Source organism: Labeo rohita, chromosome 25 (genome assembly GCF_022985175.1).
Source record: "Labeo rohita strain BAU-BD-2019 chromosome 25, IGBB_LRoh.1.0, whole genome shotgun sequence".
NCBI classification, from domain to species: Eukaryota; Metazoa; Chordata; class Actinopteri; order Cypriniformes; family Cyprinidae; genus Labeo; species Labeo rohita.
Window position 1 is genome coordinate 9,880,689 of NC_066893.1, and position 17,986 is coordinate 9,898,674.

Sequence of the window (17,986 nt, forward strand, 5' to 3'; positions counted from 1 at the left end):
TGAAAACTATGAAGATATGTTTATACAGTATTTACTTTGGTTATATGTAGTATAAAAGTCTACAATTAATAAAACCACACTTCAAATTCTTGTTCACATTTTCTTTGTTAAGGTTTTAACACGATTAAATCAGCACATTGTAGCTTTTTAGGTAGCAGGTCGCATAAAGAGTCCAATAACACCAAGTTTTCTCTTAGAAATTCAGTCATACAGTCACAAATATGAAAGAAAATACATGCATAACAATGGTCCCATCTGAATATCAGTGGTCATGATATATGCTACATTTGTTGAAGAGAATTGATGATCCCAAAAACATTATTTCAAACTAGGTGGTATCCAGATTCAAACAGTCCAACTCAGATTAATGGATACAGTTCCAAGGCATTAAGGTCCCCAGTATCAGCACAAGTAGTCGGAAGAGAGAATTCCCAAATGGGGACGTTTTATTGCTGTAATCTGTACTACTCCTTCTGACACAACTGTTAGTGCAGTTTGAATAGGATGCACACAGTTGAAAACAAAAGTTCTTATCAAACCAGTTGCATTCACCCTGCATCCTTTGAGTAAAACAACTACACAAAATGACAGTACAGCAGGAAAAACACTTTTTGGCAACTGTATGTTTCTTTTAAGAGCCTATGGTGAAAAAAAATGTAAACTGGATGATTTTGATAAAAAAAAATGAACAAGAAATACCAAGTTGGAATACAAAGAAGCTCAGTTTCTGTTAATGAGTTTTCATAAACATGCATTAGTGGCTTTCTTGTTTAGCGAAATACAAAACATACTGTAGCATTGACACAAGGACGTCTATACTTGCTGTCACATGGCAAAGCAGCCTGTTTTCAAACTGAAGCATGAATTTAAATGCTAATTAAATAGTTAATGATCATTTTCATATTCAAAAAAGTCACAAAATTTTCACAAATCAGTGCTAGACTGAATTTTGAATATAAATCCTATATTTTATCACCCTAAGGCTAAGGATCTATCTTACAACACAGGCACAATTTCTCTTTAATTCTTTAAAACTGATGTTTCTCAGGTTTGGCTGCGTCAGACACACATACTTCCTAATGGGTGACTGTGATTTTGTCAAGTAAGTTGTGTTCCCTTTGATACCTGACCTGACGATGTTCCTTCACCCATCATGCACTGCAGATGGATTGATGTCTGTCTGTGCTATACATGGACATGTGCCTGTGAGGAGAGCTCATTGAAAACACATATAAAGTGCTTTTAATCCACCGACATTCTAAAAATTGCATTTTCTCTATTAAATTTTTTAAACCAGTGCAACACAGTGTATATGCTGTAAAAAGACACCCAGGAACACATTACAACAAAACAGACTCACTGACTAATTCAGAAATACTGTACATGATACATTTAAGCCTTCAGCAGCAAATGTTTTAAGACAGCGTGTGCTGTGTCCATAAAGCATATTTTACAAAAACATTTCAAAACAAAACCATTCATATTTGATCCATTATCTTTTGACACAATCATCACGATTATCACCACACAACAAAGGAAACATTTCCTATTGTGACTCTACCACCGACTAAATCGTCCAAAGCTGAATCATTCCTCTATCCCATCTTGACTTTAAGGGCTTGGAAACACGAACCTTCATCCGTTCTTGAGCCTGATAGTCCAGCTCTTTGCAGGGGCTCATGTGATATGTTATACCAGCAGAGCATTTCTGGCTGCCGCAAAGACACAGCGAGTGAACGTACTGCATCCACTTGACGTAAAAGAGTTACAGCAGAGCGCACTTGAAGATGCTGTGCTTTTTGGAGCGCTTCTCTGAAATCTTCACCGGCCCTCCACTATCTGCTTGACCACCGTCATTCTAGTCAACAGAAAAATAGAAACATTTTAATTTTGCTTTGTTATGATTTGTGTACACAAAAAGCGAAGCGAATATTCATTCAATCAACACTTTATCGCTTTAAATTACTGGTGGGATGTTTTTCGTGTCACTCGTGCAAATAAAAACATTGCGTAATGCTCTCCTCCATTCTAATACAACCAAATGTGTCAGTAAGCTCTTTAGTGATTGGCTTGCATGATAACTAATGGTGTAATGATACACATATTCGTATTGAACTGGGCGGTACAAGGCTTTCGGTTCGATACGCATTACAAACAGAACAATTCGTTGGACTAATCCTATTACATTTGGAAAATAAAAAAAACACTGAAGTGTGTAAAATTTAGGGTGTGTTTACACTTGTAGTTTGGTGTGTTTGGTTCATTTGGTCTAGGCCAAAAAGGAAAAAGATACATTTGGTCCTGGTCCGCTTAGTGTTCACATTGGCATTTTTGACAGAGAACCTAAAGATACAGAACCTAAAGGCATAGTGATACGTTCACAATCTGATTGGTCCAGTTGAATGATGTGTATTTCATGACTGAGCTCATCGAACACTCCAAACTAAAGGAAAAGATGTGTTTGACTTAATGAGCGATGCAGGTGTTTGACATCAAAAACCCATTCACTAGTCAGTCTGTTCAGCGCCGCTTTAAGCCGAATACACCTAATGCCATCTGCAGAACTAAGTGCGCTCATTGTTGCATGTTTATGATTTTATTTTCACCACCTGTGAACTCACAAAGAGCTCTTAAAAGGCACTTTAGCTCATCGTTGCTGCACATTTGCCCTCTGTTCATTTTGTTTTGGATACACCGCTTGCTCCCTTTGTGAAATCATGTCGCATAGCATCACATCTTGTCATTACTTCCTGTTTTTGGATCGTTTATAAGTATTCGTTCCGTGTTGCGTTCATACTTCATTCGAACTGCACCAGAGTTTGTTTGGAAGCGGACTGAGCTTGTTTGGTGCGCACCAGGGTTCGGATGGCAGCGTTCACTTTTACTCAAACAAACCGCACTGACAGATCAACCGCACCAGACTTAATTTTAATTGAACCAAACATGACAAGTGTGAACACACTCATAATGTTCTCAGGGTGACTGTGCTCAACAAGGCAGCCTAAATGAAGTAACAGGCAAAGTGATGTCTGCCCATTCCCTGTTAAAAATCATGTTCTGGGGGATAAAATACACATTTTTTTGTCAGGGTTCCCCTGGTAAATTCACATTTCAGGGGCTAAATATGATGTTATGATGTCATCAAAAACTACCCGCGGCAACAGTGTACAACTAGCCCAATTCCACGGGAAAACCGCGGACTTGGCAACACTGGTTGTGATGGTGAGGTAGTTGGTTTGAGTTTTCCTTCTTTTCCTCACTTTTATTGATATTAATTGAACTGACAACAACAAAACAATAAGACAAACTCACTTATATTAAAAATAGAACATTTAATTTATTAACAAAATGAAAACAAATACGCCATGCTATAGGCCTAATATAAAATAACAAGTAACACTCCCAAAATCATCTTAGATAAATGGCAAAAGCCCTTCCAAAATATTTTTATTAACTAAAGTATTTTAAAAACGGGCGCTTTTGTATTTAGTTTTGAAAATAAATCTTTCCTTTTAATAAATACAAAAAATTTAAAAATCAAGGAAAGGCATTTCTTTCTTGTTGCTGTAACGAAAACGTACCGAATCATTACACCACTGTGTCGTATCGAACTGAACCATGAATTTTGTGAACCGCCACACCCCTAATGATAATGCGTCATGCAGATTTTCCGATTCAGTTTAAAATTTTCAACTTGCGTTAAAGGCACAGTTGAGACGTATATCGCATATTTGCGGCAATCATGTGGCCCATTTGGTCATTTGTGTCGCCTGGCACGAATTTTGTCTTTGCATTGACAGAGTGTAATCTACTTGCGTGAGTGACTGAATTCTCTTTTGGTGTGCACAATTTTGTTTACTTATAATTCCTTTACAAAAAAGCCTTCAAAAAACACTCACCATTTTCCTGTTAAGTCGAGCCATAATGTCTCTGGCAAGGGTGAAAAAGGCCTCTTCGACATTTATGCTGGTTTTGGCACTTGTTTCCAAAAACTTGATCCCATAATCAATTGCCAACTGGATAAAAAGTCAAAAATGACAAAACAGTTATTAACAATAAAACAAACAAATGAATATCTAATTCAAAATAATATACCTATAATAAAAAGGTAGTGTTACATGAATGACATTTAAAAATATTTTTTTCGTTTTGTTTTATTCTTTTTATTTTAATGGATTTATATTATTCATTTTAAATTATTTTTTATTTTCCCTGCTGAAAAAACAGCTAAAACCAGCCTAAGCTGGATGACTGGTCTTAGCTGGTTTAAGATGGAAGTGGCTAGGTCAGCTCATCTCCCAGCCTGACCAGCTAAGGAAGTGGTCAAAACCCCTCTAAAACCAGCCTGCTGAAAAGCTATGACCAGCTAAGACCAGGCTGGATGACCAGCTAAAACCAGCCGACCAACTTAGGCTGGTTTTAGCTGTTTTTTTCAGCAGGGTTAATGAAAAACTATAAGCTTGTAAGATGCGAGTGGCCTCACTTTCTCTCCTCTCTCTTTGGACACCTGTCTCCTGTCGTTCATGTCACATTTGTTTCCGAGGATCATCTTCTCTACATCAGATGACGCATGCTGAAATGAGTAATTACGTATTAGTTCAGTAGTTCAGCAGTTCTAGAAGTTGCAGTTAAAAGAACTTAAATTCTCTAACAAATGTATCAAATAAACAATATAATGTATCTGATACAAATTTATAGAGAGGGTAACAAGCATATTATACAATGGCCCCCTAATAGGATTGGACGAGAAGCATATTGACCAATCAGAAACCAGGACTGAATATGTTTTATAATCTAAATTAAAATACTACACAAATCTATATGATCCTGGACCACAAAACCAGTCATAAAGGACAGTTTTTAAAACTGAGATTTATACATAATCTGAAAGCTGAATAAATAAGCTTTCCATTGATGTATGTTGAGATACAACTATTTGAAAATCTGGAATCTAAGGGTGCAAAAAAAACAAAATATTGAGAAAATCGCCTTTAAAGTTGTCTAAATTAAGTTCTTAGCAATGCATATTACTAAGCAAAAATTACATTTTGATATATGTACAGTAGGAAATTACAAAATATCTTCATGGAACATGATCTTTACTTAATATCCTTATGATTTTTGGCATAAAAAAAAATATATTTTGACCCATACAATGTATTGTTGGCTACTGCTACAAATATCCCTGTGCTACTTATGACTGGTTTTGTGGTCCAGGGTCAAATATGTGAACATATTCCTTCTCAGTGTTACCTCCTCAATGTTGCGTATCCAGTTTTTAATGTTTTCAAATGACTTTTCGCTGGTGATGTCATATACCAACATAATCCCCTAAAAAACAAAGCAAGCAGAAATATAAAACATCCATCTACAGCGAACAACACTTTCACATTTACATGAGTAGAAGGCAGTGGTGTCTCACCATAGCACCTCTGTAGTACGCCGTGGTGATCGTCCTAAATCTTTCCTGTCCTGCTGTGTCCCTGTAAAACAACAAGACAGTCACACGCAAATAGTATATGCATCCTCACCTTGCTCCTTCCTTCCTCTGTCACCCCACTCAACCTCAACACTTCACATTCATTTACAGTGAATCCCACCCTGCTCTTTGCCACTTTTTAATATAAACATCCTGTGGAGTGCACAGATAGAGGGAGAGGTACGGATGTACAGCCTGTCCATGACACTACTGTCTGCACGTCTCATCCTTCATTAGTCATTTAACTGGACAGGGTGGGCGAGCATCATGACTGTTAACAGGAAGACTAGCCACAGTCTGTGACATAATTTCCTTCTTACACATCAGTCTTTACAGATGAACGATCAAGGACTATTACAAGCTAGCCACATACTATATTAGCAGGTTAGTCAGTGTAGTGTAGTGCGTATATGTAGGCTATCAGGCTAATCAGTTAAAGTATGGTAAGCTTTGGCTATATGACGTGTACATTAACATCTGCAAGATGTATTTTTAGAGTGTCTGCTCATCTGCAATATGTCAATACTGCCATACTGATAGGACGTTTCCTATCAGATGTCAAATAGATGTCTATTAGATGTCTTTAAGTTGTTTATGATTTAGGATGTATTTAAAACTGACATATTACAGACATCTGTTAGACGTTTGTACACAGCAGATGCTTTCCAGATCAAGTGATCTTTTAACAGATATCTTGCAGGCGTACGTGTGCTATCTGGGATAGCTTCAAAGCTAACTGTTTACAACCCTAATAGCACACATACATCACGGAGATGTCTATTTGACATCTGCATTTACATCTGGAAGACGTATTTTTTAGAGTGTTTGCTCATCTGCAATATATCAATAGGACGTTTCCTTTTAGATGTAAAATAGACGTCTATTAGATGACTTTAAGATGTTTATGATTTAGAATGTATGTAAAACTGACATCTTACAGACGTCTGTTTGTATACGGAACATTGCTTTCCAGATCAAGTTATCTTTAATAGGCACCTTGCACTTTCAGGGAAGTAACAAAACTCTGATAAAGTTAAGGTCAAAAGTTTACATACAAAATAAGAGGAATCATACAAAATTCGTTTTACTTTTACACAAGAGAAAATAACAGTTGAATTTATAAAAATGACCCCGTTCAAAAGTTTACATACACTTGATTCTTAATACTGTGTTGTTACCTGAATGATCCACAGCTGCATTTTTTTGTTCAGTGATAGTTGTACACAAGTCCTTTGTTTGTCCTGAACAGTTAAACTGCCTGCTGTTCTTCAGAAAAATGCTTCAGGTCCCATTTTTGTGTATTTGAACCCTTTCCAACAATTACTGTATGATTTTGAAATCCATTTTTTCACACTGAGGACAACTGAGGGACTCGTATAAAACTATTATAGAAGGTTTCAAATGCTCACTGATGCTTCGGAAGGAAAAACTATGTATTAAGAGCCGGGGGTGAAAACTTTTGAACAGAATGAAGATGTGTACATTTTTTTCTTATTTTGCCTAAGTATTATATTATTTTCATTTAGTACTGCCCTTTAGAAGCTGCAGAGGATACTTACATGTTTCCCAGAAGACAAAATAAGTTAAATTTACCCTGATCCTCAAATACAAAAAGTTTAATGCATCTTAATGCAGCGTTTTTCCTTCTGGAGCATCAGTGAGTGTTTGAACCTTCTGTAATACTTGCGTTTGAGTCCCTCAGTTGTCCTCAGTGTGAAAAGATGAATCTCAAAATCATACAGTCATTGTTGGAAAGGGTTTAAATATGCAAAAGGCTTAAAAACCAAAGAATCTGTGGGACATGAAGAACATTGGGCAGTTTAACTGTTCAGGACAAACAAGTGTCTCATGACCAACTATCACTAAACAAAAAAACAAAGCTGTGGGTAATTCAGGTAACAAGACAGTATTAAAAATCAAGTGTGTGTAAACTTTTTAACAGGGCCATTTTTAAAAATTCAACTATTATTTTCTCTTGTGGACTATATGTAAACATCTTTTATGTGAAATATCTTACTTGTTTCAGTACTAAATAAAAAATAACATACAAATAATTTTATATGACCCCTCTTATTTTGGTAAAATAATTACCATTTTGCAGATTCCGCAAGGGGTATGTAAACTTTTGACCTCAATAGTAAGTGCAAAAAATTCCTGTTCTCTATATAAGTCTTTTTAAGATGCGAATAACACACCAACAGTTTACACAGCTTTAAATATCTCTGTACACGAAGTGTAAATGATGATACAGCGGGGTGTATATAAAACAGGTTTTAGCACTGCATATTCATGATGAACAAACAGCTCACCATATCTGCAGCTTGATTTTCTTCCCATTTAGCTCGATAGTTCTGATTTTGAAATCGATTCCTGGCAACAGAGAAAAAGAGACACATCGTCAGATCTTCCACAACTGGCACCACATGGAATCAATGGTACAATCAATGTTGCACTGCAGTGGTGAAGATATAATGAGTTGTTTCCAGTTCCTGGGGTTAAACTGCTCCTTTTGCCCTGCTGGTTAGTGGAAAATGGCTTGTATTCCAGGTTGCCTCACAAAAGTTTTGTGTACTACACAACAATAAACTCAACATTTTAGGTTGTTCTCTGTATATATGAGATCTTAAGCCTACTGAATGTACAGTGTTTTCACAACGCGTCATCAATCATCCATATTGGCACCAAGGAATGTCAACAATGCCACCATACTGAATGAAACTTGCATATTTAGCAGATTTTTGCTGCTGAAAATGGCCAATTATTGTCATGTTTTGGGCTGGTCGGACCAGAAAAAAAACATCTGGACTACCATAGACTCCCAAACGTTATAACAAATCAAGGAGAAGAGTGCAAAAAACTGCGTGCCATTTGTGGTTGGCCAAACTGCCAGAAATTCCAGGGCAAGAATCTTGACAACATTCGTGTTTGTTCTAACCACTACTGGTCAGGTAGATGAAATATAAGGGAATACCTTAATTAATACTGCTCGTACATATCTTTACCACCTATTAACTTTAGTTTGTCAAAGTATTGCACCCTTTCCTGCTTATTAGTCCTTCTCTATATGATTTAGCAGCTTCCACACTTTTTTACACTTTTTGGTTTCCAATCATCAAATGAATCAAGATGGATGATTCAAAGATTATTTATGGCACAACATATGGCATTCAGTAGACATTTAAAGAATCAGTAAGATAGTCTTACACTCAATACAACTAGTCAAATGAGTGGCCCTGTAGTGTGGTTTTCCTGTGGAAAAATGTCTAATGCTACAACAATATAGTGGTTGAAGATCTGGGCTGGTAAACAAAAGGTTTATACTGAGAAAAACATTAAGTCTTGTCTTACTATTACAGCTACAATGAGGAACATAATTTATCAAGAGGTTTAGTTAAGCAACATCACAACCCCGAGAGAAACACACACAGGAAGTAGAGGTGGGACGCTTAGAGAAGTGTGGGGAAGTATGCAAAGTGGCCACAACTGGGGTCATGGACGTCCTGGCACAAGAAAGCAGATGCCAGTCAAATGCTCGGCTGCATTGGCGGAAGAATTCAGAGATGGGCTGAGTGAATATCACGAGAGCATGATGGGGATTCAAACAGTACAGCCCTCTGTTCGCGGTCAAGTCTACTATGAACCCGCACAAAGAAAACCATACTTTCCTCAGAACCCCGTACTGATGTTGTCACCAAAATATTGTTTATGCAGACTGAACATGACGACTTCTAACATCCCAACATCCAACGGCTGTTTTTTACCAGAGGTTGTTACAGAAAAATGGGCTGCAAATACAACTAAAGTCTGAAAGAAAGTCAAGGCTCAGAGACCCCATTGCAAGACAGCATCGCAAACAAAAGCCGAGGGGGCGGTGACGTTTTAATCAGATGGAAAAACTGACAAAGGAAATGACTAAACTCTCTGTGCAGGCAGACGAAAGACAACTGTGCAACGTTCACTCACACACACACTGCAAAATAATGTTATTATGCAGTGTTTTGTCCATAAATCCTTAGAGAAAGACAAATGTACTTAGATATTTAGATATGTAGATATTTGAGGTATTAAAAAATGTAATTTAGCATTTTCGTTATATATGTTATATTTATATATAAATCAATATAAATAGATGTTATATAAAAAGATCATATACACTCTTAAAACAAAAGTTCTTTATCGCCATCCAGAAGAAAAGGTTCTTTTAAGAACTGAAAAACCAATTTTTTAATTTTTTTTTTTTTAAATACTAATTTTGTTTGTTTGTTCATGCTGACAGAAAAAATACAGAAATCTTTTGGGAAAAAAAGGAAATAAAAAGGCAACGCTGCATATCGATACTAGTTTATCACAAGTTATCTGCATCATGAAGCAGCATGTTTCTTCTTTCTCACTGTCAGAGAATAATGACTCTCATTACATGGAAAACAGCCATGAATGCTACAACCTGAATGCTACAACAAATGATCTAACAGCAACAAACTGAGTGGCTTGAGACCATTAGCATGAATATAAATTGCATATAACTCAATACACTGTTTATGTTTCCCTTGTGTAGACTCCTGTATGAACTTGTAAGGCCATTAGTGAGTGGGTTTGACAGGTTAAAAGTAGATACAGCTCTAGTCAGCAACATATGACTCTCACACCTTCACAGAGCCGACAGCATTGTTTCCAGAATATCTATAACAGTGTATCCGTATATATAAACAGATATAAATATAATCTGTCTATATATGCTAAAATATATGTATGTTAAAATAAATGATCTATATATGATACAAGTTTTTTTTATATTAATACTTAATTTAGATACAAATTTAAATAAAATAAATAAATAATATATATATATATATATATATATATATATACACACACACAGGCTGAACAGCAGTATGTACTCAAAGGCCTATGCATTTCTAAAAAAATATCCAGATGTTGTAATGTTACACATAATCACATGATTGATTAAAATAAACCCACAGGTGCTTTTTAAACCTACTTTGTCAATACTAATGCCACTAGAAACGTAACTATTGCAGCTTTACTGTATCTGACCACTATTGTCCTGCATATAACGGGACCCCGTCCAATACCTTCTACCCAGATAACCGGTGAACTGACCGATAGTGGAGATGAAGGTGGTGTTAAACGCGTCCTCGCTGAATCTGAACAGCAGACATGTCTTTCCCACTCCGCTGTCTCCTATTAGCAAGAGTTTGAAAAGGTAATCGTAAGTCTTCGCCATTTACCAAGCCGGTATTTCCCTTATGAATGACAGTGCACACAGTTTCCCTTGTTCATGGCATTGACACAAAAATCATACGGTGTCGAGCGAGGGCGGAGCCTCGTGGGGTGACGTCAGCGCTATGCCTGCTGCGTGATTGGTCAGTGTAGTTTCTAGGAGGACAGTGATACGGAACCCCCCTAGATACATTACGCGTGGTTTTTATCAAGAAAGTACCGCATATATGCAAGGTTTTAAAGTCTTTGGACATTAAGTTTTTTTATTTACTATTTTATTGCTTTTCTTTTATTCGTTTGATCTTTATTCAGTGTCTTCATTTTGTGATATACACTACCAGTAAAAAGTTTTTGAACAGCAAAATTTATTTATTTATTTTTATTTTATTTATTTATTTATTTTTTTTAAAGAAGTCTCTTCTGCTCACCAAGCCTGCATTTCTTTGATCCAAGGTAGAGCAAAAACTGTAAAATTTGTAAATATTTTTTACTATTTAAAATAACTGTTTTCTATTTGAATATATTTTAAAATGTTATTTCTGTGATTTCAAAGCTGATTTTTAGCATCATTACTCCAATATTAGAAATTCTAATATTCTGATTTGCTGCTCAAAAAAAAAAAAAAAAAAAAAAAAAATTATATATATATATATATATATATATATATATATATATGTTGTTGTTGTTGTAAACAGCTGATTAGTATTAGGTTTCTTTGGTAAACAGAAAGTTTAGAAGAACAGCATTTATATAAAATCAATCAAAACATTAAAATGTCTTTATTATCACTTTTGATCAATTTAAAGCATCTTTGCTAAATAAAAGTATTAAATTCTATAATTTCTATAATGTTACAAAAGCTTTTTTTCACAATTAAATGCTGTTCTTTGAATCTTTCTATTCATAAAAGAATCATGAAAAAAATTCACTTAACTGTTTTAACTATTTATAATAATAATAATAATAATAATAAAATGTTTCTGGAACAGCAAATCAGCATATCAGAATGATTTCTGAAGGACCATGTGACACTGAAGACTGTAATCAAGTAATGATGCTCAAAATACAGCTTTGATCACAGGAATAAATGGCATTTTAAAATATATTCTAACACAAAGCAGTTATTTTAAATAGTAAAAATATTACTTTTTTGCTGTATGTTTGATCAAATAAATGCAGGCTTGGTGAGCAGAAGAAACTTCTTGGTAGTGTATTTGTGTGCTGGCATACAAGACTGATTAATACCAATAAGACTTGCTCTAAAATTATGATATAGCAATTACATTCCCAAATACAGCTAATAACAAAGTTTCACTTAAAAATAACATATAAATCAATAATAATAAATACAACTGAACTTCATTCTCGTTCATTTATAGAAACTGTATCCAAATGGATCATTTGCTTATCTATTTGATTAAAGGCAGTTCTTGCATTGCCTATCCAGTAGTGAAAACTATTGTATAGTGGTGCTGCCATTGAACAACCACTAGTGGGCGCAGTCACAACAGCTGCCATTTGAGATTAAATAATAATGCAGCTACTCAAAGTTTGCAATTCGGTCAAATTATAATAAATAATAACAGAAATAATTAAAATGAACAAGTAAATGTATCCAGCAGGGACGGGAGCATCTCTCTAGCTTGAGCTCTGAGAATTATCATTAAGGTTGCCAGTACGGGAAATATTAATCTTAAGCGTTTACTTGTTTTTGATTTATTTTATTACAGTTTGTAATTATACAACAACATATTATTGTTATTATTGTTATTATTATTATGTAACTATATATAGACAGTCTATATGCATATTGAGTAGAGCTGATGTCAATCAATGTTCTTTGTTGAGATCTGAGGTGAAGCAGCCACAGCATTTCACGAACACGCTATCAGTTAGTGTTATCCAGCTGATGTAATGTTCAGAAACCCCCCTGTAAATTTGACAGGTTTTATAAGGTCTAATGTATAAAGGCGTGTTTTATTGTGGAGCATGCCTGGGCATGTCTCTTCAGATTTCCTTTATGAAGCTGCGCGTGGCAACCCAGCAGTTACCCGAGAGGTTCGAAGAAAGCAGCAGCAGACCCACGAATGCGTATAACAGCAGCTCCCGACAATGCCTGTAAGTGGATTTGCTTCACTAGACAACGATTCCCGCATTAGACAGTTGTTGATATAAACTCTATCGTAAGGCGTTTTTATGTTAATCCAGTTGCTGATTATTTTAACCGTGCGGTAAACATGGGGAAGTTTGTGATTTCACGTGGCGCTGTGGAGGGTTCAGATAGGGCCTAATGTTTCACTTTACACGAGTAATATTTAAACTGTTGTAATGCACCGAGTAAAATGATAGATTGGAGCAGATTGATGTTTTATTTGTCTTTTTAAAAGCAATGTATTATAGTTTTAAGACTGACAATGGTGGGAGTGATCAATATGGCCGTAGAACAATGTTGTTGTTTTTGTGTGCAAAAAAAAAAAAAAAAAAAAAAAAAGCATGCGTGTCAGTCGGTAATGATATTGCTGTAATATTTTTGTTCGCTAAATCTAAATTGCTTAACGTTGCCTAGATTGTAGATTTTGTAATTAAGACAGTAAAATGTCATATTGTTGGAGGAAGTGTATATATAGTAACATTTATGGACGTGTGTATGAGAAATAAATTATTGTAACATTTTGTAATAGTTACATTTATTACAAATCTAAATAAAAATGTAAATATTTACATATTTTTTTTAATCAGATATGATCAGATTAATATAATCTAAACTTTAAATATGTATATGTTTGTGATTATTTGTAAATATTTAGCATTTTTACATACACACACACACACACATATATATATATATATATATATATATATATATATATACATACAGAGCTGGGTAGATTGCTTAGAAATTGTAGTGTGTTCCTGATTCCAAATTACAATTAACCTTATTGATTTAAAAAAAAAAAAAAAAAATACGAAGTGTAAAAAATCTAAATAAACAAATTAAATATTTACATATTTTGTCACATTTATATTAAATATTGTATATAATTTAAACTTGAAATATTTACATACGTGTGTGCGATTATATGTAAATATTTACATTTTTAAAATAATGAAACAAATATTTTATTTTATTTATTACAATTAAGCAGAGCTGGATAGATTATTTAGTAATTGTAGTCAGTTACTGATTCCAAATTCCGTAACAAAAATTGTAGATAGTAACGTAATCCATTACATTACACTTTTTAGGTAATGTAATCGGACTACTTTTTGATTACTTTTAGTTACTAAGGTCCTAAGTTTTAGGTCAAATTTATCACATTGATTTAAAAAGAATAATTATGTACCATACTGATATAAAAATACAAAGAGTACAAATCTCTCTCTCTCTCTCTCTCTCTCTCTCTCTCTCTATATATATATATTATTATTATTATTTTTTTTTACATATTTAATCACATTTATATTAAATATTATGTACATAATGAAATATTTATATATAATATTTATATATTTATTTGTATGTATATGTGTGTGTGTGTATGTATATGTATATATAAACTTTATATGTAAATATATATTTATATGTACATTTTTAATATTACAAATATTACACACAATTTTAAATACTTACACAATTTGTTTGATATAAAAATGTAAATACTTCAATAATATTTTTCCAGTTAGCCAAAGATCTGCTGAACCCGTCCTTTGATTTCGAGAGAAGGCAGCATAAGAAGAAAAGGCTTGTGCAGAGTCCCAACTCGTACTTCATGGATGTAAAATGTCCAGGTTTGAGATCTTTAGACGAAACGTTTGTTTATCTTATGTGTAATATATCACTTGTAGGAAATGTGATCTTCTGTGCTTATCTTCACGCAGGTTGTTATAAGATCACGACTGTGTTCAGTCACGCGCAGACGGTTGTTTTGTGTGTTGGGTGTTCAACAGTGCTCTGCCAGCCCACAGGAGGAAAAGCAAGGCTGACTGAGGGTGTGTATTTACTAAACGATTGTAAAACATCCAGCCTGTCCGGGTTGTACTTTTGAATTCACAGTAACTACAAAAAATACATGATACAGTATCTCAAGCTACATGTTTTCTTTTTTTCAAACAGGTTGTTCTTTCAGAAGAAAGCAACACTGAAGATGAAAAAGGAGTGATGCTTTGAATACAAAGAATTGTTCAACTTCTTAATGCCTTACTTTTTCATTGATTACAATGAATGAACTCTAAGTGTGATTATGAATGGTGCATGGCAGGTTCTTTCTACCATGCTATCAGTTCAGTGGTTCTGAATAAAGTTTCTTCTGCATGATACAGCTGCATCCTGCAATTTAATCCAAACATATTTAAAATAGTTAGTGCCACATTTTCAGTTTCATTTCTCATCTCACGTCATGTTATGTCACTTTTAACATTTAGATTTTGTTGAAATCTATTACATCTATCTACATTACCATTCAAACACATGGTAAGATTTTAGAATGTTTTAAACGAAGTCTCTTATGCCTACTTATGCTGTTTATTTGATGAAAAATACAGTAATATTGTGAAATATTATTCTAATTTAAGTAAACTTTTTTTTTTTTTTTTTAATTTTGTTTTATAATGTAATTTATTCCTGTGATGTAACGCTGAATTTTCAGCATCATTACTCCACTCTTTAGTGTCACGTGTTCTTTCTGAAATCACTCTAAAATGCTGCTTAAGAAACATTTATTACTATTATCAATATTGAAAACATTTAATATTTGTGTGGAAAGCGAATTTTCAGGATTGTTTCATGAATACAAAATTAAAAAGAACAGCATTTACCTGCATTTTTTAACATTCTAAATATCTTTACTATCACGTTTGATCAGTTTGATGCATCTTTGTTGATTAAATGTATTGATTTCTTTTAAAAATAAATAAATAAAAAATCTTGCTGATCCCAGACTTTAAATTGGATGTGAGGGTTTTATACAAAATAAAATTAACTAGAACGCTATAAAGTGTAGATGTTTTACATAGAAATGATTTTTGAACTTGCTTTCATTCAGTTGCAATTATGCAGAGCTGGGTAGTTTACTTGTAGATTACTAGATTAGAAATTATGTTACTAATTCCAAATGACTTAATAATTGTTGTTAGTAACACAATCAGTTACATTATAGATTTTAGGTAATGTAATCAGACTACTTTTTGGTTACTTTTAGATTACTTTTGCCCTAAGTCATTTATCACATTGATTTAAATAGGATAATCATGTACCATATTAATATAAAAATACAAAGAGTAAGAAAATATATTCTATTTGTTGTAAATTAACAACGTGAAGTGTTATGTCAAGGTTTCCCAAACTGGGGTTTGTAAATGAACTGCTTAATGAAAAGCTAATAATTAAATAATAAAAGTGTAAAATTAAAATAAGTGATTTTTACATGTGTATCTGAATGTACATAAGCGGTAGGTTGTTTTAGAAAGTAACATTTAAAAGATGAAAATGCAAATTATAAATAGTTTATTGCTATTCTGTGAATAATATGTAATCATGTAATCCATAAGAAGTAACTGTAGTCTGATTACAAGTATTTTAATCAAATTACAAATACTTAATTTTTGTAATCTGATTATGTAATCCAGATTACATGTAATCCTTTACTACCCAGCTCTGCAATTATGTATATTCAAATAAACAAACAAGAAATTGTTATGAAATGTAAGTGCTTAATTACAAGTCTAGTTTTTAAAAATCTGATTACATATTCCATATTACATGTAATCCATTTCTACCCAGCTCTGCAATTATGTATATGCAAGTAAACAAAGGAGGAATTGTAATAAAATGTTTTTTTGTGAAAACTGCAAGTACTTCATTTACAATTACTTAATTACAAGTACTTGATTTTTGGAATCTGATTATGTAACCCAGATAACATGTAATATGTTACTGCCCAGTTCTGCATTTATGTAAATTCAAGTAAATAAAAGATAAGTTGTAATGAAATGTTTTATTTGCGAAAATTACAAGTACTTAATTTACTAGTACTTAATTACAAGTACTTGATTTTTGGTATCTGACTACATAACCCAGATTACATGTAAACTGTTACTACCCAGTTTTGCAATTGTGTATATTCAAGTATACAAAGGAGGAATTGTAATGAAATGTTTTATTTGTGAAAATTACAAGTACTTAATTACAAGTAATTGTATTCTGGAATCTGATTACGTAACCCAGATTACATGTAATACATTACTACCCAGCTCTGCAATTATGTATATGCAAGTAAACAAAGGAGAAATTGTAATGAATTGTTTCATTTGTGAAAATTACAAGTGCTTAATTACCAAGTGCTTAATTACAAGTTTTTATTTTTGGAATATGATTACATAACCCAGATTACATGTAATCCATTACTACCCAGCTCTGCAATTATGTGCATTCAGGTAAACAAAGGAGGAACTCTTAACGAAAAGTACTTAATGTAACCCAGATTACATATAATCAGTTACTACCCAGCTCTGCAGTTATGTATATTCAAGTAAACAAATGAGAAATTGTTATGAAATGTTTTATTTGTGAAAATTACAAGTACTTAACTTTTGGAATCTGATTATGTAATCCAGATTACATATAATTCATTACTATCCAGCTCTGCAATTATGTATGTTTAAGTTAATGAAGGAGAAATTGTAATGAAATGTTTTATTTGTGAAAATTACAAGTACTTAATTACAAGTGCTTAGTTTTTGGAATCTGATTACATAATCCAGATTGCATGTAATCAGTTACTACCCAGCTCTGCAATTATGTATATATACAAGTAAACAAAGGAGGAATCATAATAAAATGTTTATTTGTGAAAATTGCAAGTACTTAATTTACAGTTACTTAATTTACAAGTACCTGATTTTTGGTATCTGACTACGTAACCCAGATTACATGTAAACTGTTACTACAGAGTTCTACAATTATGTATATTCAAGTAAACAAAGGAGCAATTGTAATGAAATGTTTTTTTGGGGGGGGAAATTACAAGTACTTAATTACAAGTAATTGATTTTTGGAATCTGATTACATAACCCATATTACATGTAATCCATTATTACCCAGCAGTGCAATTACGTATATGCAAGTAAACAAAGGAGAAATTGTCATCAAATGTTTTATTTGTGAAAATTACAAGTGCTTAATTACACATACTTATTTTTTGGAATCTGATTACATAATCCAGATTGCATGTAATCCGTTACTACCCAGATGTGCAATTATGTATTTTC

The 17,986-nt window shown here is 33.3% G+C and overlaps 2 protein-coding genes across 2 annotated transcripts; one reads left to right on the forward strand and one right to left on the reverse strand.

Annotated features, from left to right (window-relative positions):
* Positions 1-15: 15 nt before the first annotated feature.
* On the reverse strand, positions 16-10,816 carry LOC127156820 (ras-related protein Rab-8B-like). Its single transcript, XM_051099904.1, has 7 exons — positions 10,601-10,816; positions 7,789-7,849; positions 5,423-5,483; positions 5,254-5,331; positions 4,484-4,573; positions 3,900-4,016; positions 16-1,858 (listed from the first exon to the last, which is right to left on the reverse strand). The coding sequence occupies exons 1-7, from the start codon at positions 10,722-10,724 to the stop codon at positions 1,766-1,768; spliced, it is 624 nt and encodes a 207-aa protein (XP_050955861.1). The 5' UTR covers positions 10,725-10,816; the 3' UTR covers positions 16-1,765.
* Positions 10,817-12,700: 1,884 nt separating this feature from the next.
* rps27l (ribosomal protein S27 like) lies at positions 12,701-15,037 on the forward strand. The gene is made up of 4 exons (XM_051099335.1): positions 12,701-12,838; positions 14,401-14,509; positions 14,600-14,710; positions 14,835-15,037. Exons 1-4 carry the CDS (start codon positions 12,833-12,835, stop codon positions 14,861-14,863), a joined length of 255 nt encoding a protein of 84 aa, XP_050955292.1. The 5' UTR covers positions 12,701-12,832; the 3' UTR covers positions 14,864-15,037.
* Positions 15,038-17,986: the final 2,949 nt, after the last annotated feature.